The 25,928-nt window shown below is 45.2% G+C and overlaps 1 protein-coding gene and 2 long non-coding RNA genes across 8 annotated transcripts in view; 2 read left to right on the plus strand and 1 right to left on the minus strand.

The window, feature by feature from the left end:
• LOC136308232 (uncharacterized) overlaps positions 1 to 25,928 on the plus strand; it is a 27,047-nt gene continuing 1,119 nt past the window's right edge. The window contains exons 1-4 of one of the 2 annotated variants that reach the window (XR_010726074.1): positions 1 to 727; positions 1,588 to 1,732; positions 5,019 to 5,162; positions 5,711 to 9,919. This is a non-coding gene — a long non-coding RNA (uncharacterized lncRNA). Of the gene's footprint in view, positions 728 to 1,587; positions 1,733 to 3,334; positions 3,742 to 5,018; positions 5,163 to 5,710; positions 9,920 to 25,928 lie in introns of those variants that run through there. The other variant, XR_010726075.1, reaches the window with a different exon arrangement.
• Positions 9,917 to 20,930, minus strand: LOC136308210 (zinc finger protein 343-like). 5 transcript variants are annotated; one of them, XM_066235453.1, is made up of 5 exons: positions 20,841 to 20,930; positions 19,143 to 19,386; positions 18,904 to 18,962; positions 16,786 to 16,912; positions 9,917 to 13,858 (listed from the first exon to the last, which is right to left on the minus strand). In XM_066235453.1, the coding sequence occupies exons 2-5, from the start codon at positions 19,240 to 19,242 to the stop codon at positions 12,132 to 12,134; spliced, it is 2,013 nt and encodes a 670-aa protein (XP_066091550.1). In that variant the 5' UTR covers positions 19,243 to 19,386; positions 20,841 to 20,930; the 3' UTR covers positions 9,917 to 12,131. The 5 variants fall into 5 exon arrangements, with proteins under 5 accessions (XP_066091550.1, XP_066091545.1, XP_066091549.1 ...); XM_066235448.1 differs by having other exon boundaries at positions 9,917 to 13,861; XM_066235452.1 differs by having other exon boundaries at positions 9,917 to 13,861; positions 20,817 to 20,880.
• On the plus strand, positions 21,441 to 22,984 carry LOC136309139 (uncharacterized). Its single transcript, XR_010726236.1, has 2 exons — positions 21,441 to 21,499; positions 22,758 to 22,984. It is a non-coding gene; the product is annotated as an uncharacterized lncRNA (long non-coding RNA).

Consider the following 25,928-nt stretch of genomic DNA (forward strand, 5'->3'; position numbering starts at 1 on the left):
TACAATCTTTTTGTACACTCCACAATGCTAACCAACTGAACAGAGGGGCCTGGTCTACCCATCTCTTTTCTTAGGATACTCAAGTATAAAACCTACAATATTTCCGGAAAGAAGTTTGTTACCAGGGTTTCAAAGGTAAGACTACAATTCCCAGAAGTCTCTGCGGCAGTTGCTCGTGAGGTTTTCTTCCGGTCCATACGGTCCTCTCCGGGGTTCTATTCCAAGAAGGCATTTCCGGCTTCAGAGTCCTGCTTGTCTCGCGCGCAAGCTGCGGAACTGTTCTGGTATTTTGCATGTTTTTCACTTCCCCTGACCCAGGGTAACTCACTGCTTTTAAGCTGACTAGCACACACGCCTCCTTTTTTTTTTTTTTTTTTTTTTTTCCACACGCCTCCTTCTTTGCGCGCCTTCTAAGTGTGGCTCCGTGCTACTGCCCCGCCCCTGTGGGCAGCCCCACGCTTTTAGCAGGAAAATCATGGAAGAAATGCAAAGCTGTCACCCCACTGTGGATACTGTGCACTCGATTTCCTCTCTCCAAATCAGCTGGTGGCAGAGAAATTCAGGACGGCTTCACAATAGTGATAAAGCTGCATGAAGTGTTTCCTGAGATGGACAGGGAGCACAGTGACTGGACCTGGCCCTTGCTCATCGCTCCATCCTCATCTCTGTCTTCCCCGTTCCTCCAGTAGACAGTTCCACCCTCCTGGACCTCGCATTTTCTCTCGAGGTAAACTCCTCCCTGCCTCTCTCTCCAGCCTTCTCCCCATGTTTACTTAGTGGACTCATCCTCCCTGAGGTGTAGGCTCAGATTTCTTTACCTCCAGGAAGTCTCCTCTGGGCCTATTGTCTGACATGAATTTCCTTGATCCCCAGAGAACATTTCCCAGAGCTCTTACCATTCTATTCTGTCCTAGTCCGTTCAGAGCTGTCAGTTATAAGACTGTGACCTTTCTGAAAAATGCACCATCTACTGCAATGGTAGTCAGCCTGGTCCCTAGCGCCCAGTAGTAGGTGGTAGCAGAGCAACCGAAGTATAAATAAAAAGATAGATTTAAGTATAGTGTTGTTTTATAAAGATTTATGCTGCCACACTTAGCAAAAATCCAACATAAAGTACTTAGTAAATAATTATTATTATATGCTTTAACTTGCAGTAACTCTGCTTTATAAATTTTATAAAGTAAAGTTATTTCCCTACTTTATAAATCACCATTACTGTGGAGCCGGTGAGCAGTTAGAAAATTTTACTATTAACAGAGATACAAAAGTGGACGGTAGGTATAAAAAGGTTGACTACCCCTGATCTACTGTGTGACTGCGGTCTTATATATCTGGAATAAACCTTGAAAATGTTATTCTCAGAATTAATTATTGCCTAGATGGATGGTGGATGCATGGAAGATAACTTCATGGAAAAGACTCAAGGACTTCAGCCAATTGCCATCTTCTGTTGGGGTGATGGCTCTCTGTTCAGGGGCAGAGATAAGGTGGCAAGGTTGTAGCAGATAGTGGCTTTAACTGTTGTTCTTACAGAAAGTTGGACCATCTGTATTCCTCCCAACCCCACATCTCCATCTTCTGTTCCAGCTTTCCACTAAAGGCGAGCATAACATCAATCACTGGACGCTCTTCAATTATTACAACTCTTCCAGCTAAAATGAGAGTTTCTTCCAGCAACTGGTGCACACTTCTGACTAAATTAGGGTTCTTGCTAGGAGACAGCGTGGGCACTGTGAGTAGCTGTGCTCTCCTGAATGTTTATTCCCTTACTCCTTTCTGGGTGTTGCCATCTTGAAGCCACTACTATGTCCAGCCAGTATTTCTCGGGAATGTTCCACCTTTACACTCACCCATGTTTGCTGGGTCCAGCTACACCTTTCTCTGCTTCGTTCATCAATCCACTATCACTTGAATTTATTTTCAATTTACCTGTAGATTTCAGTGAGAGCCTAACTAAGGTTCTCCTCCTGGAAATCATTAATATATCAATACTCCTGAAAGTTGAATACAGGACTTTGCATGTATATATATCTGTGATTGTATCTGTAAAGACAAAGATATAATTTTATGAGTCTTAAAAAAATGTTTTATTATTGTGACAGAGACAGAATGAGGAACAGATAGAGACAGACAGGAAGCAAGAGATGAGAAGCATCAATTCTTCATTCCCACATGAGTTCTTTATTGATTGCTCTCTCATATGTGGGACTGTCCAATTGGGATATTTGGGCTCAGAAGTAGGAGGAATAGGAAAGGGTGTGGACAAAGTGCCAGGACTTTAGACTAAAAAACAACAGCTGGGGTATGACGAAGCTATCTTGGACAATTAGTAGGATGATATGTCTACACAGGAGTTGTGGGTTGGAAAGCTGAGGTGACTTGGCATTGCAGGTGCATTTATGGGTCTTTAAACCCATAAGTAGCTATGAGGTTCAAAGCAATGACTCATGATGGGAGAACAGGTCACAGCTAAATTATCTGCACTTCAAATACAGAAGTCTCAAAAGAGTGTACCAATAAAGGGTTCATGCAAAAGCAGGACATGAACAGACTGTTAAGGAACAGTGATGTCTTGTGGGGATGAGAGGTATTTAGCAGAGACCTGAGTAGAGATTAGAGAGAAGAAAACCCAAGATATGGAGCCTGCACAGCAGCCAATGGGACTAATGATTCAGAAGCAGCAACCCAGGACTTGGTGACCAGGAAGTTTCCCCCCTCTGGAACCTTGATTACCCTATCCAAAAATTGCCTCAGATTTCCCAACAAATGTACTATATTTGGGACTTATTTATTTCTTAAGGTTTGGATTCATGCAGGAAACCTGGGCTGTAAATGTAAAGTCCTTTCCAGATGCATGTGTGAGTAAGGGAAATAGATTGAGCTCATTTATGAAAGAGTTTACAGTAAAAGAACAAAAACACACTAGGACAGTGTTTCCCAACCTTTTTTGTGCTATGCCCCACCTTAACCTTTCTAAAATTTTTATGTCCCCCCCCATGTAACATACATAATTTTTAACATTAAAAAATTGATTTGTTCACTTAATAAACATAAATGATAGGTTCTAGGAAGAAATCACTATGAAATTGTTAACAAAACACAGTAAGTAAAATTTCAAAACATATAATGAAAAGCAGAAATTTAAATTCCAAATAATTTTAATACAGATTTTTCTATATTAATTTATTATTTTAACTTAGTGTGATCCTTGCGCTTGATGCTTGCTGCACGGAGATTTTATATTAGGTTCCAATTTGGTTAGCTTTAGTCTCAAGTCTCCACGTTGTGTTATATCCAGCCAATTTCTTTTTTCTTTTTTTTTTTTTTTAACCAGTAAATCATTTACAGCACTAAATCCACATTCAGCTAAAAATGAAGATGGAAACGGGCCTGACCTGTGGTGGCGCAGTGGATAAAGCGTCGACCTGGAAATGCTGAGGTTGCCAGTTCGAAACCCTGGGCTTGCCTGGTCAAGGCACATATGGGAGTTGATGCTTCCAGCTCCTCCTCCCTTCTCTCTCTCTGTCTCTTCTCTCTCTCTCTCTCCCTCTGTCTCTCCCTCTCCTCTCTAAAAAATGAATAAATAAATAAATAATTTAAAAGAATAGTTTAAAAAAAAAAAAGATGGAAACGGTAGCAATAGTTTTCTTGCACATTTGGTTGAATTTGGGTATTTGATTTGTTTCCTCACAAAGCCATGCCATCGCTCCTTTGATATTAAATAAAGCTTTAACTGACTTATCATTTTGCAATTCTGTGAGTTCTTCTTGATACTGCATATTTGATATATCAGACAAATCCACTAACACTGGCTGCATCATCCATGTTGGGAAATCAATTTGTTTTAAATCAGAAAATCTTTCTTTTAAATCAGCTGATAGAATATTCAAATGATTGACAATAACAAGTAAAGCGGTATCAGTTACTTCACATTTTTGGAGCCAATGAAACTGTTTAAAGTTTTTGTTGTTAATATGTTTCTGACATAACTCAATATTGGTAATGAAACCAAATATCTTTGCTTTTGCATCAACAAGAGTTTTATTTGTTCCTTGAAGTTGCTTATTTAATATATTTAGTTTTTCAAAGATAGCAGCTAAATAACTCACAAATACTTCACCATCTATTGTTAACAGATACTTCATTTCAGGTTTGTCGCTTAAAAAATCACTAAGAGTATCAAACAGTTCTATAAATCTTTTCAAACAGTTTCCTTTAGATAGCCATCTTACTTCAGTATGAAGTAAAAGTCTCACATGGTCTTCATTTTGTTCTTCACAAAATAGCTTGAAAAGATGCTCACATTTGGCACTATAGTGCTTTAATAGCATTAACACACTTTATTACTGTATGTAATACTTCATTCAGAACAGGCGAGATGTTTTTAGCTACCAAGTTTTCCCTATGAATAACACAATGCACAAGAATCATTTCTGGATTCGCATCTTTCATCAATTTTAAGCAGCCATTTTTCTTGCCCATCATATTGGGAGCACCATCTGCAGCACAAGATGTTATATTTTTCATTGGTATATCATTGACATCTAAGTAGTTTTTTAGCTTATTATATATATCTTTGGAGGTAGTGGTGCTTTCTAATCTTTTACAGAACAACATTTCTTCAGCAAAATGTCCTTTATCAATATATCTTATGTAAGTTATCAATACTGCCTCGCTGTCTCTCAAAGTTGATTCATCCATTTGCAAGGAGAATTTTCTTGTTTTCAGCTTTTCAATAAGTTGTTTTTCAATATCCTCATTCATTTTGTCTATTCTTCTGCTAACAGTATTGTCACTGAGTGGCATAGTTTTTACATCTTTGTCATCTTTTTCAAGAACCGTTTTAAGAAATGCTGATATTGACGGTTTTATTAAATTCTCTCCTATAGTGTGATTTTCTCCAGTTTTAGCAATGAATAAAGAAATTTGATAACTAGCCTCAAGAACACGATTATTAGTTGAAGTATGAGCAGTAAATAGAGACTTTAATGTTCTTTTTTCAATTTTTTTCTTTAAAGTTTTAAAGTAACTCAAATCTGAATTAATATGAGCACTATGTTTCGTCTTCAAATTCGCCTCAATACGACCTCGTTTCATTGATGTGTTGGTCAAGTATTGCTGGCATAAAAGACAAAAAGGAATCCACTCATCATGAACAGCAGGTATGAACCCAAATTTTAAATATTCCTCTGAATATTGACGAGTTTTTTTCTTGCTTGCACCACTCATTTTACTATGGGCTATAAGAAATAAAAATAAGATCAATTAAAAACTAATATTAAAATATGTGTTAAAATATATTCAATGTGACATAGAGTAAATGTATACTAAAAATTCATATTTATTTAAATGTATATAACATATTTACTACACTACCACCGCAAATCAAAAGGTATCTATATTTTTTCCACTTGACAAAATTTTCTGGAAAGTTATGCTTCTAAAATTAAAATTGTCATGCATGCACTATTATAGCCCCAATAATATTTATAAAATATTAGTGCTTTCTAGCCCTGATGCAAGAAGTACTTAATAAAGAGTTTAATATTGATAAAAATAAAATCAGGCCCTGGCCGGTTGGCTCAGCGGTAGAGCATCGGCCTGGTGTGCGGGGGACCCGGGTTCGATTCCCGGCCAGGGCACATAGGAGAAGCGCCCATTTGCTTCTCCACCCCCCCTTCCTCTCTGTCTCTCTCTTCCCCTCCCGCAGCCAAGGCTCCATTGGAGCAAAGATGGCCCGGACACTTGGGATGGCTCCTTGGCCTCTGCCCCAGGCGCTAGAGTGGCTCTGGTCTCGGCAGAGCGACGCCCCGGTGGGGCAGAGCATCGCCCCCTGGTGGGCAGAGCGTCGCCCCCTGATGGATGTGCCGGGTGGATCCCGGTCGGGCGCATGTGGGAGTCTGTCTGACTGTCTCTCCCCGTTTCCCGCTTCAGAAAAATACAAAAATAAAATAAAATAAAATACTTACCAATTATATCTATACAATATATATGTATATTTATTAAATCAACGAGCTTTTACAACAGTTTTGACTGACACTTATTTCAAATTAACACCAACTGAATGATGTGAAACACTACAGAAGTTGTGATGGGCCAATTAGATGAGAATAACTGCGTTGTTTAGCGAGTTTTTAAAACGTCCGGAGTTCCCTGCGGCGGACGGCACGCTCCGCGGTGAACCCAGGACAAAGTTTACTTGACAACACCAATCACCCAGTTGATATTTTGGTCTCGTCAAACAAAATTATACTTAATAATTATTTACCGCAATTATTTAAGAATTGCATTTTTTGTTAAATTTGGCAACGATATCTAGCATTGCATTTAAATGGCCCGGGGCGAAAGAGTTAAAGTCGTGTCGAGTCCATTTTCAAATTGCCCCCCTTAACTATCGAATTGCCCGCCTGTGGGGCGTGGGCCCCACGTTGGGAAACACCGGGCTATAGGGTCCTACTTTCCTGCCCTGGCCCACATGTGAGCCAACCTACACGCTGAGCTCAACAAGCTGCTACCCCAACCTTTCCAACAACTAAGACACACTTTTCACTCCAACCCGGAGACCAGGTGTACAAGAGGACCTGAGGAAAAACACCACTCCAGCCAGTTTGGATGGGATCCCACACAGTCATCCTGAGTACTCCCACAGCTGTTAAAATAGAAGGAGATACCCCCTGGACTCACCTCTCTCATATCAAACCCTACATTAGCAAACCTCCTAAATCCTCTCTGTCCACCCCTACAGGACCTCTAACCCTCAAACTCTCCTCTATTCCGGAGGAATGAGCCCACTTCTGTGCCGAGTCGGCTTAGCTCTCTACACTCTCCTGTCATTCTCTTGCCCCCAATCCTATGGCCGATGGCATGTCTGGAGATTCTTCATAAATGAAACTGTTGGGCTTTCATATTCACCACAATCTCCACGCACAGTTGGAACTGCGGATTGTTCCCGTACAGGGTGTCAATCTTCCATAATAGTCCCAATTCTATTACAAAATCTCCAATCCCTACAAAAATCTACCCCCTGAAATCCTACCTTATGTTTTCCTCATACACAAAGCAAACTTCACTGCTCTGCCAGGAAATCTGGACCCTGGGGGGCATTCCCTGGGGGACCCAAAGAGGCCATAACCACTAGCTACAAATTCTCACCCCTTCCCCTCTACAGACTATTTCAATTTTACTATAAATGACCCCTGGGCCCCATTTTGGGAGAGAGGCATAACAGCTTCTATCTTCCGATCCTCATCATCGCAGAACCCCTCTGGATTACTGTCTTTAAACCGACAATGGGTAAGGAAAAAATCTCCTTCAAAACTCCTAAAGGAGCTAACATTCTATCCTTACCCATGAGGATAAACTTAAAACACAAGCATCTAACCCCTACTCCCGACCCTTCTTGTGGCTAGGACTCATCAAGCAGGGCATCCAAGTTCTCAACCTCACTTCTGTATACAACACTTCTCACTGCTTTCTCTGCGCCTTTCTAAACAAGCCTCCCATCACCACGGTTCCTTTACCATACCCACTCAACACCACCAAAATTCAAGACCCCTTTCCTCTCTCTGGAGTTCCTCCCTTCCTAGAAGACCCCACTTCAACCTTGAATGTCTGCTACAATAATCGTCTTTTAATAATACTATCCCAATCAAAACTTCTCTAACAAGCCCTAATGGAACTCACTTCTGGTGTAATAGAACTATTCTAAAAACTGTGAACACCTTCTCCCCTCTCCCTGTGTCCCGGTAATAATTGCACCACAATTAACATATTATGGAGAGGAAGAATTCTCAGCCCAGCTGAGGAAAGACAAGAATAAGTGGGCTGCCTTCCTTCCAGTCCTCCTTGGCCTTACCCTTGCCACCTCTAGAGCGGCTCTAGGGATGGGCGGGGCTGGCTTAGGCCATAGTATATGGACTACTAACCAACTAAAGGCAGACTTGGAACAGGCCCTTGATAATTCAGCTACCTCTCTAGCATCCCTCCAGAGACAACTGACCTCTCTAGCTCAGGTCGCCCTACAAAACCAGAGAGCTTTAGATCTACTGACAGCTGAGAAGGGCGGTACTTGCTTCCTTTTACAGGAACAGTGTTACTACTACATTAACGAGTCTGGCCTGGTCGAGGAGAGTATCAACTCTCTCTGAAAACTTCAAGAACGAATCCACAGTGGCAGGGCTGGTACTGACCCCTACTCCGAACAATGGTGGGAGAACCCCTTGTTCTCCATGCTAACACCAATTATAGAACCAATCCTAATTCTGTGCCTAATTTTAATGCTTGCCCCCTTCTTTATCAAGTTCCTGCAGGCCCAAGAGAAATCTCCAGAATCACCTACAATCAAATGCTTTTACAACCCCTACTCCAACTACCCCAGGGGGGGTTCACGAAGGAGGCCCCCAATAGGGATAACAGCAGGAAGTAGCTCCAGATGGCCGGTCTGAGACCAACCTCCTTCCTGAACCCTACACCCTTTCCTTCCCCCACCTCTTTTCCTTTTATTCATACCACAGAGTTGAGAAATGATAGATACATGAGTTTACCAGACTTTCAACTGTCCTTTCACTGTTGCTTACTTACTATCGCCCCTGAAGCAGCACAGTTCCAGGAAGCTGGTCGACCGCCCCAGGAGGAGCGTCCCAGGAAGCCGAAATCATAGGACTGCAGAAGGGAGCACACCAGAACTGCTGACTCGACGCACACTTGCTCAACGCTCTCCACTATACTATAAAATTTTGCCTCAGAGTCTGTTTCAGTGCCCTTCTCCCCCGAGAAGTGCCCAACAGAGTTTCTTTCTTCCTTTCAATAAAAGCCTGTTAACTCCAGTCTTTTCAGACTCCCATGGATTCCAACAAAGGCTCCCTAAAATACTGAACTTAAACATACCAGTAACAAACAGTAATGTCCTGATGGGGATGAGAGGTACTCAGCAGACACTTGAGTAGATTGGGAGAAAGAAAACCCAGGAGACGGAGCCTTCACAGCAGCCAATCGTAGTAATTCTTTAGAAGCATCAATCCAGGTCTTCGTCACCTGGGAAGCCCCTCCCCTCTGGAACCTCAATCACCCTCTCCATGCCAAAGCTCAGATTCCCCAACAAATCTACTAGATTTATTTGGGATTTATTTATTTCTCAGGGGTTGGATTCATGCAGGAAACCTGGGCTGTGAATGTGAACTCTTTCCCAGAGGCATGTGTGACTAAGGGGCACAGACTGAGTTTATGAAAGACTTTCTTGGAACAGAAGGACAAGAAAACATGAGGAAGAACTGAGTATGAAAACTGTAAAGCTGGTGGCCCCAGACATGGCCATGCAGATGCAGGTTCACATTGGATTCCGGCAGTAGGTAAATGAACAGTGGAGACAGGAAATGGTGGGCCATTCTGTTTATCAGTCTCAATGGAGAAGAGCAAACAGGCAGGGGAGATCCCTTCCCTCTCACTCAAGGCTCCCAAACCCAGACTCATTCTCAGGCTTTTTGGGAGTCCTGGGCCCCCACAAAACTCAGCAGGGCTCCCAAACACCTCACCACTCCCTCTCTCCCTATGCACTCTCCACCAAAAACAGTCTGGGAGAAAAAAAAAACATTCTCCAGCAAACAATAGAAAAACAATTGCCCCTCCCAAGAAGAAGGCAATCCAGTTTGCAATCTCCTTCCCTGAGGGCAGCACCTGCATCCTTCCCTACACTATACACACAGGGCGCTGCCCCAACACAAAGGAGCAAACCTAGAAACATCTGTTTACCCGACACAAATATAAAAGTGGTCATTCTTAGGTGACTTCAATGAAACCTTTTATTTCCTTATTCTGATTACAAAAGGTGAAAAAATAAAGACATGTCTATTGAGTAACTAGTGCCATCCTGTCTCACACAGAGCAGGAGGGAGGGCTCAAGACTTCTGAAAGCCCCTCAAAGGTGACTGACAACTGAGGTAGTGCCTGACCTGTGGTGGCGCAGTGGATAAAGCGTTGACCTGGAAATGCTGAGGTCGCCGGTTCAAAACCCTGGGCTTCCCTGGTCAAGGCACATATGGGAGTTGATGCTTCCAGCTCCTCCCCCCCTTCGGTCTCTCTCTCTCTCTCTCTCTGTCTCTCCCTCTCCTCTCTAAAATGAATAATAAAAAATAATAATAATAATAAAATTAAAAAAAAAAAAAGAATGTCCTCTTGGAAGGTAGAGGAGAAACAACAGGATAAAGCTCCACCCATAAACCCTGCTCACGTCTCTCTTCTCCCTGAGTGTCCCCTGGTGCACTGTGAGGTGTGACTGATTGCTAAAGCTTCGCACAGAGTCCCTCCCAGGCCACGAAAAGTTTCTACAAATGTAGTGTAGTAGCGCAGCCCAGTCGGAACTGCCAATATCCAGAGTCACAGTGAAAAAACCTACTCCAGGCACAAACTGACTGCAAGGGGAAGAGGGAGAGGCCTGCGGGGACAGGGAATGACGACCTCCGGAGTCCTGATTCTCACAGCTTTTACTGAGCAGAGGACAAAACTTCTTTACAAGAACAAAGGCAACAGGATTACAGGGGAGGAAGGTCAGGTGATAAGGGGAAAAAATGAATGAATAAGGGACTTTGTGCTGAGTGCAGAAAGGGCTAGTATGGGTCACAACATACTTTTTGTTTTCCTGATTAACAAGTAAAAGGGAAGGGGAAAACTAGAACCTCTAAGCTACTTTTCTTTTTCTTTTTTAAATTTAATGTAGTGACATTGATAAATCAGGGTACGTATGTTCAGAGAAAACATCGGCAGGTTATTTTGACATTTGATTATGTAGCATACCCAAAGTCAAACTGTCTTCTGTCCCCTTCTCTTTGATTTTCTTTGTGCCCCTCCCTTCCCCTCACCCCCTCACTCTCTACAGCCTCTTCAGGAGCATTTCTCTGTGTCTGCACAAAGATCACTCACTCACAGAGTATCTTGGTGTTGTAGCCATAACACATTCACTCAGGGCTGTTAACTACAGTTTCCCAATCAGGTCATACAGAATTCAAATTTAGATGGCCGGTTGCCTACAATGCAGCCGTTCTATGATGCATCCTGATGTGAGATTTTTTCTACTTTGTGCCTATTCAACTCACACACATAGTGTACGCTGACATTTGTGTGGGGTGGTATATGGTCACAGCTGTGACTTTACTCCTTATACACTTATGGTGTCCCATAGTAGAGTCCCTGGAGACAATGGGTGGAGAATTGAGTGGTTTATTGGTGACTGAGGGCTGGACTGGGCAGAGGAAGAAGCTGACCTGCAGTGTGTTCACAGCTGAGATCTCACGGGCACTCCTGACCCAGGATGACCCTCTGAACCCAAGAGAGACAAGGGGTGAGGTTCTGTCTCCTCGTCTCAATCACTCATGGGCCAGAAGTGACCCTGTGTGAGGAGGCCATTTCCTGTGGCTGAGAGCAGGTCCCATAGAAGAATTCATCACCCCGCCCATCAGCAGCAGTTATCAGCAGCTGCAGGGGTGTGGGTCCTGATAAGGTGATCTGGGCAGAGCTCCCCAGGATCCCCACTGAAGGATCTCCCCACGGCATGAGAACAAGGACGCATGATCACAGGATCCCTGTCCACACTCCCTGCAAACACACGGCCCCTCCCTCAGTATGCCCTCATGGGCCTGCCTGTTGGCCACTGGCTGTTTGGTCAATGTTGACTTATTGCTAATGCCTCACCCACAGCCCCTGCACACATGCTTCCTGCCTAAGTGAATCCTCCTTGTGCAATGGGGGCCGATGTATGGCTAGAGCTACCTGCATGCTGCATGCATGCGACTCCTCTGGTGAATGTGTCCTTGGTGCCTGATGACAGGCAACACATCTCTGCTGGTCACTACTACACACACACACACACACACACACACACACACACACACACACACGGTGTGGTGTCTCTGGTGTAAGATGAGGTCTCACTGATTGCTGAAGTCTTGACTGTGATCCCTGCATACACAAACCTTACATACTCCTTGTGTCCTCAGGTATCCGATGACATCTGATGTGTAAATAAAGCTTCACCCATATTCCCTACAAATATCACACTAGTCCTTCAATATGTCCTCCACTGATTGAGCAGTGCTGCTTTCCAGTAAAACCTCATCTACACTCAGCACACATAAAAGTATTCAACCAGAGTGAATAATCAGGTGTCTCCTGAGGTGTGTCTTTTGACCAAATCCTTGTCCACATTCTGGGCACACAAAGGGCTTCTCCCCTGAGTGAGTCCTCTGGTGTGTCCTGAGGATTGTTTTCCGACCAAATCCTCGTCCACACTCTGGGCACACAAAGGGCTTCTCCCCCGAGTGAGTTCTCTGGTGTGTCCTGAGTTGTGAGTTATCACAAAATCCTCGTCCACACTCTGGGCACACGTAGGGCTTCTCTCCTGAGTGAGTCATCCGGTGTTTCCTGAGTTGTGGGTTAAGACAAAATCTTCGTCCACATTCGGGGCACACGTAGGGCTTCTCTCCTGAATGAGTCCTCTGGTGTGTCCTGAGGTGTGACTTAAGACAAAATCTTCGTCCACATTCTGGGCACACATAGGGCTTCTCTCCTGAGTGAGTTTTCAGGTGTCTCCTAAAGCATGAAGGATCGCGAAATTGTCGTCTGCACTCAGGGCACACATAGGGCTTCTCCCCTGAGTGAATCCTCTTGTGTATCTTGAGTGCTGATGTTTCAACGAATCCTCGTCCACACTCCGGGCACACAAAGGGCTTCTCCCCCGAGTGAGTCCTCTGGTGTGTTATCAGCCTTGATTTTTGACCAAATCCTCGTCCACATTCTGGGCACACAAAGGGCTTCTCCCCTGAGTGAGTCCTCTGGTGTGTTATCAGCCTTGATTTTCGACCAAATCCTCGTCCACACTCCGGGCACACAAAGGGCTTCTCCCCCGAGTGAGTCCTCTGGTGTGTTATCAGCCTTGATTTTTGACCAAATCCTCGTCCACATTCCGGGCACACAAAGGGCTTCTCCCCCGAGTGAGTCCTCTGGTGTGTTATCAGCCTTGATTTTTGACCAAATCCTCGTCCACACTCCGGGCACACAAAGGGCTTCTCCCCCGAGTGAGTCCTCTGGTGTGTTATCAGCCTTGATTTTTGACCAAATCCTCGTCCACACTCCGGGCACACAAAGGGCTTCTCTCCCGAGTGAGTCCTCTGGTGTGTTATCAGCCTTGATTTTCGAACAAATCTTCGTCCACACTCCGGGCACATGAAGAGCTTTTCCCCAGAGTGAGTCTCCTGCTGTATCGTGAGATTTGATTTATCACCAAATCCTTGAACACAGTGATAACACAGAAAAGGATTCTCCATTGGCGAGTGCATTTCAGGGTGTGTGAGGAGGTGTGACTTCAGTGTGAAGCCTCGCCCACACTGCCTGCAAACGTAGGACTTTTTCCCTGAGAGGGTCACCCTGTCTGCCATTACGTTCGGTTCCAGGCTGCTGTCTTGTTCGAGCTCATTACATCTCAAAGCTCCAGATCTTGGGGTTTCTAATTCCTTCCTCCCCTTGTCTGTCTGCACTGGGCTTACTCTTTTTGCTGAGCTGGGCTCTATTTCCAGCACCACATGACCTTCTCTGGAAGGTCCTCCGGGCAGGCTGTGGAATGTGCCTGAGGTTTCCCCCTCCTCAGTCATCACAAACAAAGGTCTCCAGCCATCTTCTCTGCCTTCACCTTCTGTGTTTTCCCTCCAGCAACTCTGAGAAAAAGACATCCGCTCCTGATGCCACAGGCCCGAGTCCCCTGGATAGAAGTCACACATGTCTGTGCACATGGGAAGCACCTGCTGGCTGGGTAGTGGCTCCCTGGAGAAATCCAGAAGACTGGAGGAGCGATGGTTTGTTTCTAACTTTGATTCTGCTGGAGAAAGAGAGTTTGGTCAGAGAAGCCCCAATATAGCTGCAGGGAGTCCCCCCTTCTCTAAGGAAAACGAGGGCCCTCCTGCCACACCTGTTATTAATCATTGGAGTATTAATCATTGTGATGTTGTCACTTGTTTCCACTAATGATTTCTTTAGGTTCTGTTTCTACACAGTCCCTTTTCTATGGCAATCCAGTGGAACCATCCCAGAAACATCTTCTACATGTCACTCAGACTAGGCCCCTTCCAGGTAAGCAATCTGCCCTGTAAATAGCTTCACTACCACCAGCTGTTTCTTTCTAGTAAGTCAGCCAAGCCATGACACTCCCACTGATGCCCTATTTATTACACTTCTGTTGTATTTGGGGCTGACAGTTTCTATGACCAATGTGGAAATCACTTTAATGACTTTAATCATTAAACAAACAAAAAACCCTGAACACATAAAAAGTTACTTGATCAGGAGGGCTTCCAAACACAAGAAACGATACATTACACAGTGGTTGAATAGAGTATATAGCAACTGAATCTGAGTTTCAGCTTCCCCATCTGCAGACAAATACTTAGAAGAAATAATTTCTAAGTACTAAGTTCTCTACTAGGTACTGTGACTCCCGCCACGGACAAGAAAGACGCGGTTCATTGTGTCAGGATTTTGGAACCATGCGCCCAGATTAATCTCATCACACTGACATCACACTTGCCAACAGAGACTGGTGAAAAGTTATTGCCACGTTGCAACACATTTGTAAAAGCCACAATGGTTTCCTCATTGCTGCTTTCCCCTTCTTGTTTAAGAATACCAGACCCAGCCTGACCCAGCGCGGGCACAGGGTAGTCAGACAGGAATGTTGAAAACTCAGTTTTGAAACCTCGAGATTGCCAGCTTGAGCACGGGCTCCTCTGTTCGGAACCAGGCTCACTGGCATGAGCCCAAAGAGGCTGGACTAAGGAAGAAGTCACTCACTCCACTGTATCCCCAGCCCTGGGTCAAGGCATATATGACAAAAAAAATTAATGAACAACTAAGGTGCAGCAAAGAAGAATTGATGCTTCTCATCTCTCTCTCTTCATGTCTGTCTGTACTTATCTGTCCCTCTCTCAGTCTCTTTCTATCACCCACACAAGAAGATACCAGACCCAAATAGAGGCTGGTTCTTTTGCCCAGGATTCCAGAACCGAAAGAGCTGAACAACCGGCAACAGAAGACATGAGCGTTTGGCCCTGGCCTGTGCTCTCAGTGCTAGAGCGTCGGCCGAGCATGTAGGTGTCCCGGGTTTGAACGCTGGTCAGGGCAACAAGAGAAGCAACCATCTGCATCTCTACTTCTCACCATCTCCCTAATCTCCCTCAATCTCTCTCTTCTCCTCTTCCAGCCATTACTCATTTGAAGGAAGTGGGACCGAGATGCTGAGGATGGCTCCATGACCTCGCCGGAAGTGCTAAAATAGCTCTGTTGCCAAGCAACAAAGTAATGGCCCCAGGGGGGCAGAGCATCACCTGGTTCAGGCCTTGTGGGTTAATCCCAGTTGGGGCTTAAAGGGGAGTCTTTCTCACTAACTCACTGCTTCTCACTTAAGAAAAAAACATTTAAAATTTTTTTTATATTTTCATTACATGTAAATATTTTTAAAGATTGGATGACATAATATTGTGAATTTCACCCATTCATGTCTACATTTATTAAAACGTAGTTACCAGCACATTTTTAATCATTCCTGTGGCTCACACTGTATTTGCACAGCACAGCACTGACCTAGAACAAGGGGTGGGAGAAATAGAGCTTGAGACCTATTTCATCCTCTCCTCTCTGTCCGTATAGTTGACAGACTCAGGGCAGATTTTAAATTGTTAACAAGACAGAAACAAGTCAAAAGAATAATAGTTTATGACACATAAAACTGATATAAAATTCAAACTTTGGTGTCCAAAGAAAAAATCTTCCTAGGACACAATCATACCCATTCATCCACGTACCGTCCTGGCTACTTAGGATGACAGGGAGAGTTCAGAGCGATTAGAGATCACATCACCCACAAAACACCTAAAATAGTTATTTTCTGGCCCTTTACCGAAAAAGTGGACAAGGGCTGACTCAGGGTAATGTTACAATCGAAAGTATTTATCAACCTAGGATTAAAGAATCAATGTATATTTCTAAATAAGAGAAAAAACGTAGCATAAAGAACACAAATCTCTGGCCTGACCTGTGGTGGCGCAGTGGATAAACCGTCGACCTGGAAATGCTGAGGTTGCCGGTTCAAAACCCTGTGCTCGCCTGGTCAAGGCACATATGGGAGTTGATGCTTCCTGCTCCTCCCCCCCTTCTCTCTCTCTCTGTCTCTCTCTCTCCTCTCTCTCTCCTTTCTAAAATTAATAAATTAAAAAAAAAAAAAAAAAAAAAGAACACAAACCTCTGATGGTTGCAGAAGGCTTCCTCTCTACTCTGCCACGTGCAAACTGCACTTCCAGTCCCACCGGCTTCCTTACAATTCCCTACCCCTGGGAGGGACCATCCCTTCCTTAATGTCTTAGTGCCAACACGTCTCCACCTGAAATGCTACTTCCTTTCACACACAGAGTCTAACTCCATCACCACATTATGTCTTTGGTCACATGTTACTTTTTCATTGATTTCATATTCAGCCCACCACCATGTCACAATTGATATTCCTTCATCCTTTCTCATTGGATCATTACTTTTGATTAGGAACAATTACCATTGTCTAACGTACCATCCTATCCCTGCACGGAAGCTTCTTATTTCTTATTTGTCTCAATACATTGTGAAAAGTAAGCCCCCATGGACAGGGGCTGCTATTCCCTCACTTCTGTGAGGCTCTAAGTGTCTAGAACATCTTCTGTCCCACGGTAGGTGGTCCATCCCGCTACCGCAGTAAGGAAGGACAGAACACAGCCTCACCCAGCGAGAGCAGGTTCCTGTAGTTCTCCAGCATCACTTCCTTGTACAGGCTCCTCTGCGCAGGGCTCAGCATCATCCATTCCTCCTCTGTGAAGACCACGGCCACATCCCTGAATGTAGTCAGTACCTATTAACAAGCAATTCATTAGTGAACAGCAAGTCACCATCAATTTTCCAAGTGCGATGAGTAACCCTCAGGTCTCATGAGCCTCAAGGGTCGGGAGCTACAAACTTTTTTTTTATAACAGAGACGGAGCAAGAGTCAGAAAGATAGATAGGGACAGACAGACAGAAACGAAGAGATGAGAAGCATCAATCATCAGGGTTTTGTTGCGGCACCTTCATTGTTCATTGATTACTTTCTCATATGTGCCTTGACCGTGGGCCTTCTGCAAACTGAGTAACCCCTTGCTCAAGCCAGCCACCTTGGGTCCAAGCTGGTGAGCTTTGCTCACACCAGATGAGCCCGCGTTTAAGCTGGCGACCTCTGGGTCTGGAACCTGGGTCCTCCTCATCCCAGCCTGACACTCTATCCACTGAACCACCACCTGGTCAGGTGGGAGCTACAAACTTTATTCCAGTTTTTTTCCTAGTACACAGTTCTATGTACCAAATTCTAATGGCCACAACCATGGCTTTGTATTAAAATTCAAGGGGCCCTGGTCGATTGGCTCAGTGGTAGAGCATCAGCCTGGCGTGCAGAAGTCCCGGGTTTGATTCCCGGCCAGGACACACAGGAGAAGCGCCCATCTGCTTCTCCACCCCTCCCCCTCTCCTTCCTCTCTGTCTCTCTCTTCCCCTCCCGCAGCCTAGGCTCCACTGGAGCAAAGATGGCCCTGGCGCTGGGGATGGCTCTGTGGCCTCTGCCTCAGGCGCTAGAGTGGCTCTGGTCATGACATAGCGACGCCCCCGATGGGCAGAGCGTCGCCCCCTGGTGGGCGTGCCGGGTGGATCCCGGTCAGGCGCATGCAGGAGTCTGTCTGACTGCCTCCCCGTTTCCAGCTTCAGAAAAATATAAATAAATAAATAAATAAACAAACAACAGACCATAAAAATAAAATAAAAGACTTAGAAGTATGTAAATCTCATCCAACCCGGGAAGCACACATAACCAGACCAGGAAGTTTCAGCCAGGGCTGCAAGATGGGCCTCCCACCGTGCGCATTTACAAGTGCAGTCCTCGCCTGACCTGTGGTGGCGCAGTGGATAAAGCGTCAACCTGGAAATGCTGAGGTCGCCGGTTCAAAACCCTGGGCTTACCTGGTCAAGGCACATATGGGAGTTGATGCTTCCAGCTCCTCCCCCTTCTCTCTCTCTGTCTCTCTCTCTGTCTCCTCTCTAAAAATGAATAAAAAATAAAAAAGAATCCAGTTAAAAAAAAAACACAAAAAACAAGTGCAGTCCTCTACAGAGACCTGCAATTCAGCTATGTCTGAGCCCCTACCAGTTTTTATGGAAAGAGTTTGGCTGGAGGATATTCCATGAGGATCTTTGCTGCATAGACTCTAGGAAGAAAGATAGGTCACCACATTCAGAATAATTAACTAGATCGGCAATCAAGTGACTAAGAACATCCTTCCCAGTTTAGGGGAAACTAGAGCAGGATCTCTGAACCCAGAGTCAATACCTCAGGCCTTCCTGCAAATATTCTTTTTTTGGTGACATTTATTGTCCACATTTAATTGAGTTCAAATTCACTATTTTTAAATACTATTGCTCCACTCTATCCCCTCCTTCTCTACTTGTTCAAAAATTTCCATAGTAAAAAGGTAAAACGATGTTCGCTGCAGAAGACAGTATCTTAGCTAGTGTGATGTGAAGTGAATTAAATACATATTTAAAATTTTTAATAATCTCAGTTTTTAAAAATATCCATTATACTTTACACTTTGCAGGGCTCTACTAATCTTGGGTAGATTTTCCAACAAAGAAAATAAAACACATAAAGGCAGGAGTCATTCTAAATTGGACAATATGGTGCCAGGCACAGGCATGAACCGTCTAATGTTGATTGCTTTTTTCCTTCTCCAGAAAATAAAAAATATTCTGTTTGTCTATTCTCCGGAAAATGAGGCAGCATTTCAGAGAAAAGGGGAAAAAAACGTTACCCCAACTCACCAGTGCTTTGGGCTTTCCCTCCTTTTCTTGGAGCGAGTCAGTGCAGTTGGAAGGCAGACCTAGGGGAAGAACACAGCTCTGAGGGTGCAGGCCTCCCAGAATGTCCCGGGGAGCAGCTCCTCGGAGCCCAGGACAGAGGGAGCAGTCCCTTTACTCAGCTGGGGTCACTACAGTGCTCTCAGCTAAGCCCAGAGCCTTACTCCTCCTCCTCACCTCTCCAGACTCTCAGCAACTCTCACCTTTAGCCTCATGATTTGGGGTCAGATTCTTCATGGTCTCCACGTCTTCCCTGTTCTCCTCCTGGTCCTGCTCTCCGAAGGCTGAACAATCAGGCAACATCACCGCCTAGGGGTTACACCAGTGTTTGCCCTGAAATGCTACCTCCAGGCCAGGTAGAGGTTAAGATCAATTTCTGCTTCTGAACCAGGTCACTTCTCCTTATCCTCCTTGTGAAAGTCCTCTGTGTTTCCACAAAGCCAGCACCTGCGGGTGGAGCAGCTGTTACATCCCAGGAGACAGACCACAGCAGACCCAAAGTAAATTTTATAAGTTTTATTGCAAACCTGTGCAGGGACTGCAGGTAACCCACACAGGGGAACACTGCAGCCCCCCCAAACCTGCGCAGGGACTGCAGGCAACCCACGCCTCCGAAGAGACTGGAGCACTGCAGCCCCGAGCTTCTAAAATGGCTCCTTTTTATAGGGTGGCTATCTAGGATGAGCAAGCACCATACAGAAGCTGATGTGGCTGTTAGCTATTTGCTAGGGAGGTCGTGCGCAGTTACGGGGGGGGGGGGGGGTATTACTCAGTGGAGAATTTCAAACATAAACTTCTGATAAGGGTCTCTGACTCATCTGAACTCTTTGTTCTCAGGGTCACAGGGGCCTTTGTCAGCACTCCCTGTTCCTTCAATAGTTACACTCTCGGCAGCTCCCACATATCAGCACTCCCTGAATCTAACAGCAGCAATGTGACGTTTCCACACTCCTTACTGTACAGTCAGGCACTGCAGTTCTTGAGAGCTCCCACCCCAACCACATCCCCACTCACTCACTGACTTGAGACATCCTCAGCCCCACACAAACAAGCCCCCAAACCCAGAATTCTATATTCACAATCAGTCCAGGGTTCCCACAAAATTCACACACGCATGTCCCTTTTAAGTGTCCCCTTGCCAAAAGCGGGGGGGGGGGGGGGCTATGTGGTCGCCTCTGCACCCCCACCCACCACAGGGAACGCCAGTCTATTTAGCTCTGACTGACCTCGTGTGCCCAGAGCCCAAATTAACCTCGGAGGTGCAAGTCTGCAGCCACCTCCGTATGTATAGTGTATGTCCCAGAATCATTCCAACTCCTTCAAAAAGTGGTATGAGCCTGAGCAGGCGGTGGCGCAGTGCATACAGCGAAGGAATGGGACGCGGAGGACCCTGATACAAAACAACGAGGTCGGCAGCTTGAACGCGGGCTCATCTGCTTTGAGCAAAGCTCACCAGCTTGGACTCAAAGTTGCTAGCTGGAACAAGGGGTCCCTATGTCTTATGTAGCCCCCCCGGTCAAGGCAGATATAAGAAAGAAGTCGATGAACAACTAAAGTGCTGTAACAAAACATTGATGCTTCTCATCTCTCTCTTACTGTCTGTCTCTGTCCCTATCTACCCCTCCCGGTGACTGTCAGTATCCCAAAAAAAAAAAAAAAAAAAGATATGTGAGTTCCTGCTCACCAGCCCCAGCGGGAGACGGAAAGACCCTGGAAGAGCCCCGCGACTCAGAACTCCAATGAGGATAAGTCTCTACCCACTTCCCCGTCCCTAAATACATGTCTGGGGCGGCGTCCTGGCTTCCAGATTGAAACCTCCCGCACTTCCCGTGCCATCTACTGCACACCAGCCTTCAATCCACGCGGATCCAACCCACCAGCTCCGCAGCACCGCTCCTAACCTGACGAACTGCACTCTCCATCCCTCCTTCCAGCACAATAGTCACCTCCGCAGCCCGCGCTCACCAGAACTACAGGCAGAGGTCCACGTGATCTCCCGGATCATTTGTGAAAGAACTACAATTCCCAGAGTCCCTGGAGGCTCCGCCTCGCGGCGCAACAGAGAGAATTTAAACCAATTCTTTAATACACCTGTACATTGTATATTCTAGTGACAGCCGACTCATTTTTCAAACATTTCATTTACTGCTTTTAGAGAGAGAGAGAGTGGGACTCAGAAAGACAGAGAGAGAGAGAAAAACATGTATAACTTGTCCCATTTATTTTTGCCTTCATTGGATGATTCTTGTATGTAACCTGACTGGGGATAAAAACTGCAATCTTTTTGCATATTCCACAATGCTCTAACCAACTGAACAAACGGGCGAAGTCTACCCATCTCTTTTCTTAAGATACTCAAGTATAAAACATACAATATTTCCGGAAAGAAGTCTGTTACCAGGGTTTGAGACGGTAAGACTACAATTCCCAGAAGTCTATGCGGCCGTCACTCCTGAGGTTTGTCCGCTCCCGATGGCCCTCTTCCGGGTCCTATTCTGAGGAGGCATTTCAGGGTTGCCGAGTCCCGTTTGTCTAGCACGCAGGCTGCGAAGCTGTTCTGGTATTTTGCATGTTTTTCCCTTCCCGTGACCCAGGGAAACTCACTGCTTTTAAGCTGAATAGCACACACGCCTCCTTCTGTGCCCACCTTCTTAGTGTGGCTCCGTGCTACTGGCCCGACCCTGTGGGCAGCCCCACGTCACTAGCAGGAAAACCATGGAAGGAATGCAAAGAGGTCACCCCGCTGTGGATGCTGTGCACTCCATTTCCTCTCTACTAGTCAGCTGGTGGCAGAGAAATGTAGGACGGCTTAACAACAGAGTACAGCACACGATGTGAAAACTGAAATGTGACGTGGGAAAGCCAGGTTCCCCCAAATTATAATGAAGCTCCTCTCTCCTACTCCTCCTTCCACGTGATAGAGCTGCATGAAGTCTTTCCTGGGATGGGCAGGGAAGCTCTAAGGAGGGTCTAAGAATGGAGGTGACTGGACCTGGCCCTTGCCCACAATTCCATCCTCATCCCTGTCTCCCCCCTACTCTAGTAGACAGTTCCACCCTGGTAGACCTCGCATTTACCCTGGAGGTAAATTGCTCTATACCTCTCTTTCCACCCTTCTTCCATGATAGATTAGTGGACTAATCCTCCCTGGGGTGTAGGCTCAGATTTCTGTGCCTCCAGGAAGTTTCCTCTGGGCCCATGGTCTGATAAGATTTTTTTTGATCACCAGAGAATATTGCCCAGATAATTAACATTCTATTCAATTTTAGCCTGTTCAGATTTCTCATTTAGGTGACTGTGATCTTTCTGAGGATGGCACCATCTACTGTGTCATTGCTACCTTATATGTCCTGAATAAATCATGAAAATATCATTCTCAAAAGAGATAATGATTGGATTAATGGCTGGATGGATAGATGAAGGATCATTTCAGGAAAAGACTCAAAGACTTCAGCCTATTGCCCCTTTCTGTTGGGAGATAGAGCTCTGTTTAAGGGCAGGGCACAGATACGGTGGCAGGGTTGTAGCAAATGGTGGCTTTAATGGTTGTTCTTACAGAAAACAGACCATCCCATTTTCTCTGAACCCCACATCTCCAAATTCTGTTCCTGCTTTTCAATGAAGACAATCAAGAACATCACTCACTGAGCTCTGTCCAATTATGACAACACTTCGACTCAAAACGAGTGTCTCCCAGTCAGCCCTGCCCTCTGCTAACATGCCTACTGGTCTTCCTGGGGCACAGCTGTGGGCATTGTCAGTAGTGTGCTCTCCCAAAATGTTTATTCCTGTGCTCCCTTCCTGTTACTTCTTTCTAGGTGTTTCCAGGTTGAAGTCACCAAAATGTTCAGCCAGTATTTCTCAGGAAGATTTCACCTTTACCAAACTCCCAAGTTTCCTGGGTCTTCCTACACCTGTTTCTTCTTCATTCATCAATCTGCTATCACTTGAATTTATTTCCAGTTTACCTGTAGATTTTAGTGAGATCCTACCTAAGAATCTCCCACTGGAAATCATGAATAAATAAATACTCTTGAATGTTGAATATAGGATCATGTGTGTAAATGCATGTGTGCATTATTCTGTAAGGACAATCCATAGTTTTTCTTTCTCTAAAAATTTTTATTACTGTGACAGATACAGAGAGAGGGTCAGATAGGAACAGACAGAAAGGGAGAAATAAGAAGCATCAATTCTTCATTCCTGCACCTCAGGTGTTTATCAATTTCTTTCTCATATTTGGAACTGTCCAATTGGGCTCCATGGGCTCAGGGGGAGGGGAAGTAGGAAAGGGAGTAGCCAAAGCACCAGACCATGGACTAAGAAACAACAGCTGGGGTGTGACGCAGCTGTCTTGGATAAAATAGTAGGATGACATGTCTAAGCAGGACCTGTGGACTGGAGAGCTGAGGTGACTTGGCATTGTAGCTGTATTGATGGGTGTTTAAACCCATGAGTTGCTAACAGGCCCAAAGCAATGATTCATAATGTGAGGACAGGTCTTACAGACCTGCACTTATAATATGGAATATAAATTGTCTGTGAAAATGCTGGAATTGAAAATACTGTTAACAAACAGTGATGTCTTGATGGGGATGAGAGGTCTTCAGCAGACACCTGATTAGAGATTAGGAGGAAGATAACCCAGGAGACGGAGTCTTCACTGCAGCCAATAGGAGTAACCCTTTAAGAGAAGCAGCAATCCAGGCCTTGGTGACCGGAAGTTCCTCCCCTCTGTAACCTGGATCATCCTCTCCATGCAAAAGCTCAGGTTCCCCAACAAATTTACTAAATTTATTTTAGACTGACTTGTTCTTCAAGGGTTGGATTCATGCAGGAAACCTGGGCTGTGAATGTGAATTCTTTTCCAGATGCATGTGTGACTAAAGGGCACAGACTGAGCTCATGAAAGACTTTATTGGAACAGAAATACAAGAAAACATGAGGAAGAATTATGTATGAAAATTGTAAAGCTGGTGGCCCCGGACATGGCCATGCAGATGCAGGTTCACATTGGATTCCGGCAGAAGGTAAAGGAACAGTGGAGTCAGGAAATGATGGGTGTTAGGCAGATAAAATATATTATGCTCACTTTGTTAAAGATGGCGCTGCCCAAGTGGAGGCCATCACACAGGTGATATTAATGTGTGCTGGGGGTGAGCTGTGGGCAGGCAGGATCCTTGTAGCCTGGGGCTTGGTTTTGGGATTAAGCCTTTCCCTTTTTGATGTGGGGTGGTACAATCCCATCATGCCCCAGATAAGTGACTTTGTATGATATTAGACACTTCCCTATTTTGTATATTGGATTAAAGGTTTGGATTTCTACACTATAAAATAGGGGCAGGACGGGGGCTTGCTCTCTTGGTTCCTGAGATTATCATTAGAAGAGAGAGAAGAGAGCAAAGAAAGGCCACGTGGAGAAGGCCAGGGGAAGCAGCCAAGATGGAGAGTGTTGAGTGAGAAGCCAGTTTGTGTAGAGTTTGTGCAGGGAGAAGGAAGGAGATGGGGAACAGAGGTGAGTTTTAAACTGGCTTTACAGTGAGTCATTCTGTTCATTAGTCTGTTAACAAAGAAGAGCAAACAGAAAGGACAGACTGCTTTCATCTCACTCAAGGCTTCTGTGAAGCCAGTATCCAGGGCCACCATCACAGCAGCCTGGCCCATGCAGGTTCACATTGGATTCGGACAGACGGTAAAGAAACAACAGAGCCAAACACTCGTGGGTCATCATCTTTAATCCTAGCTTGCACCCGGCGGGCAAGTAAAAACACACACTGGGCTCCAAAACCCACTCACATTCAGTGCTCACAAAGCTACTGACTTATCCGAGTTTCCTAGAATCAAAGGTTTCTAGCTCACCAGACTTATTCACTTGTTCCCATCTCCTTCCTTCTCCCTGCACAAACTCTGCACAAACTGCCTTCTCCCTCAGCACTCCGCCATCTTGGCTGCTCCTCCTGGCCTCCTCCACGTGGCCTTTCTCTGCTCTGCTCTCTAATGTTAATCTCAGGAACCAAGAGAGCAAGCTCCTGTTCTGCCCGCATTTTATAGTGTAGAAATCAAAACTTTTAATCCAATATATAAAATAGGGAAGTCTCTAATACAGGGGTCCCCAAACTACAGCCCGCAGGCCGCATGCGGCCCCCTGAGGCCATTTATCCAGCCCCGGCTGCACTTCCGGAAGGGGCACCTCTTTCATTGGTGTCAGTGAGAGGAGCATAGTTCTCATTGAAATACTGGTCAGTTTGTTGATTTAAATTTACTTGTTCTTTATTTTAAATATTGGATTTGTTCCCGTTTTGTTTTTTTACTTTAAAATAAGATATGTGCAGTGTGCATAGGGATTTGTTCATAGTTTTTTTTATAGTCCGGCCCTCCAACGGTCTGAGGGACAGTGAACTGGCCCCCTGTGTAAAAAGTTTGGGGACCCCTGCTCTAATACAAAGTCACTTATCTGAGGCATGATGGGATTGTACCACCCACATCAAAAAGGGTGGTAAAGGCTGTCCTAAAACCAAGCCCCAGGCTACAAGGATCCTGCCTGCCCACAGCCTGCCCCCAATACACATTAATATCACCTGGGTGAAGGGCTTCTACGTGGGCAGCGCCATCTTTAACAAAGTGAGCATAATATATTTTATCTGCCCACGTTTCCAAACCCAGACTCATTCTCAGGCTTTGGGGACTCCTGGGCCCACACAAAATTCAGCATGGCTGCCACACACCTCAACACTCCCTCTCTCCCTATGCACTCTCCAGCAAAAACAATCCCAGGGGGGAAAAAAGCATTCTCCAACTAACAATAGAAAACAACTGCCCCTCCCAAGCAGGAAGGCAATCCAGTTTGCAATTTACCTCCCAGAGGGCAGCACCTGCATCCTTCCATACACTATACACACAGGGCGCTGCCCCAACACAAAGGAGCAAACCTAGAAACATTTGTTTACCCAATACAAATATAAAAGCAGTCATTCTTAGGTTACTTCAAT

Source organism: Saccopteryx bilineata, chromosome 6 (assembly GCF_036850765.1).
Source record: "Saccopteryx bilineata isolate mSacBil1 chromosome 6, mSacBil1_pri_phased_curated, whole genome shotgun sequence".
NCBI classification, from domain to species: Eukaryota; Metazoa; Chordata; class Mammalia; order Chiroptera; family Emballonuridae; genus Saccopteryx; species Saccopteryx bilineata.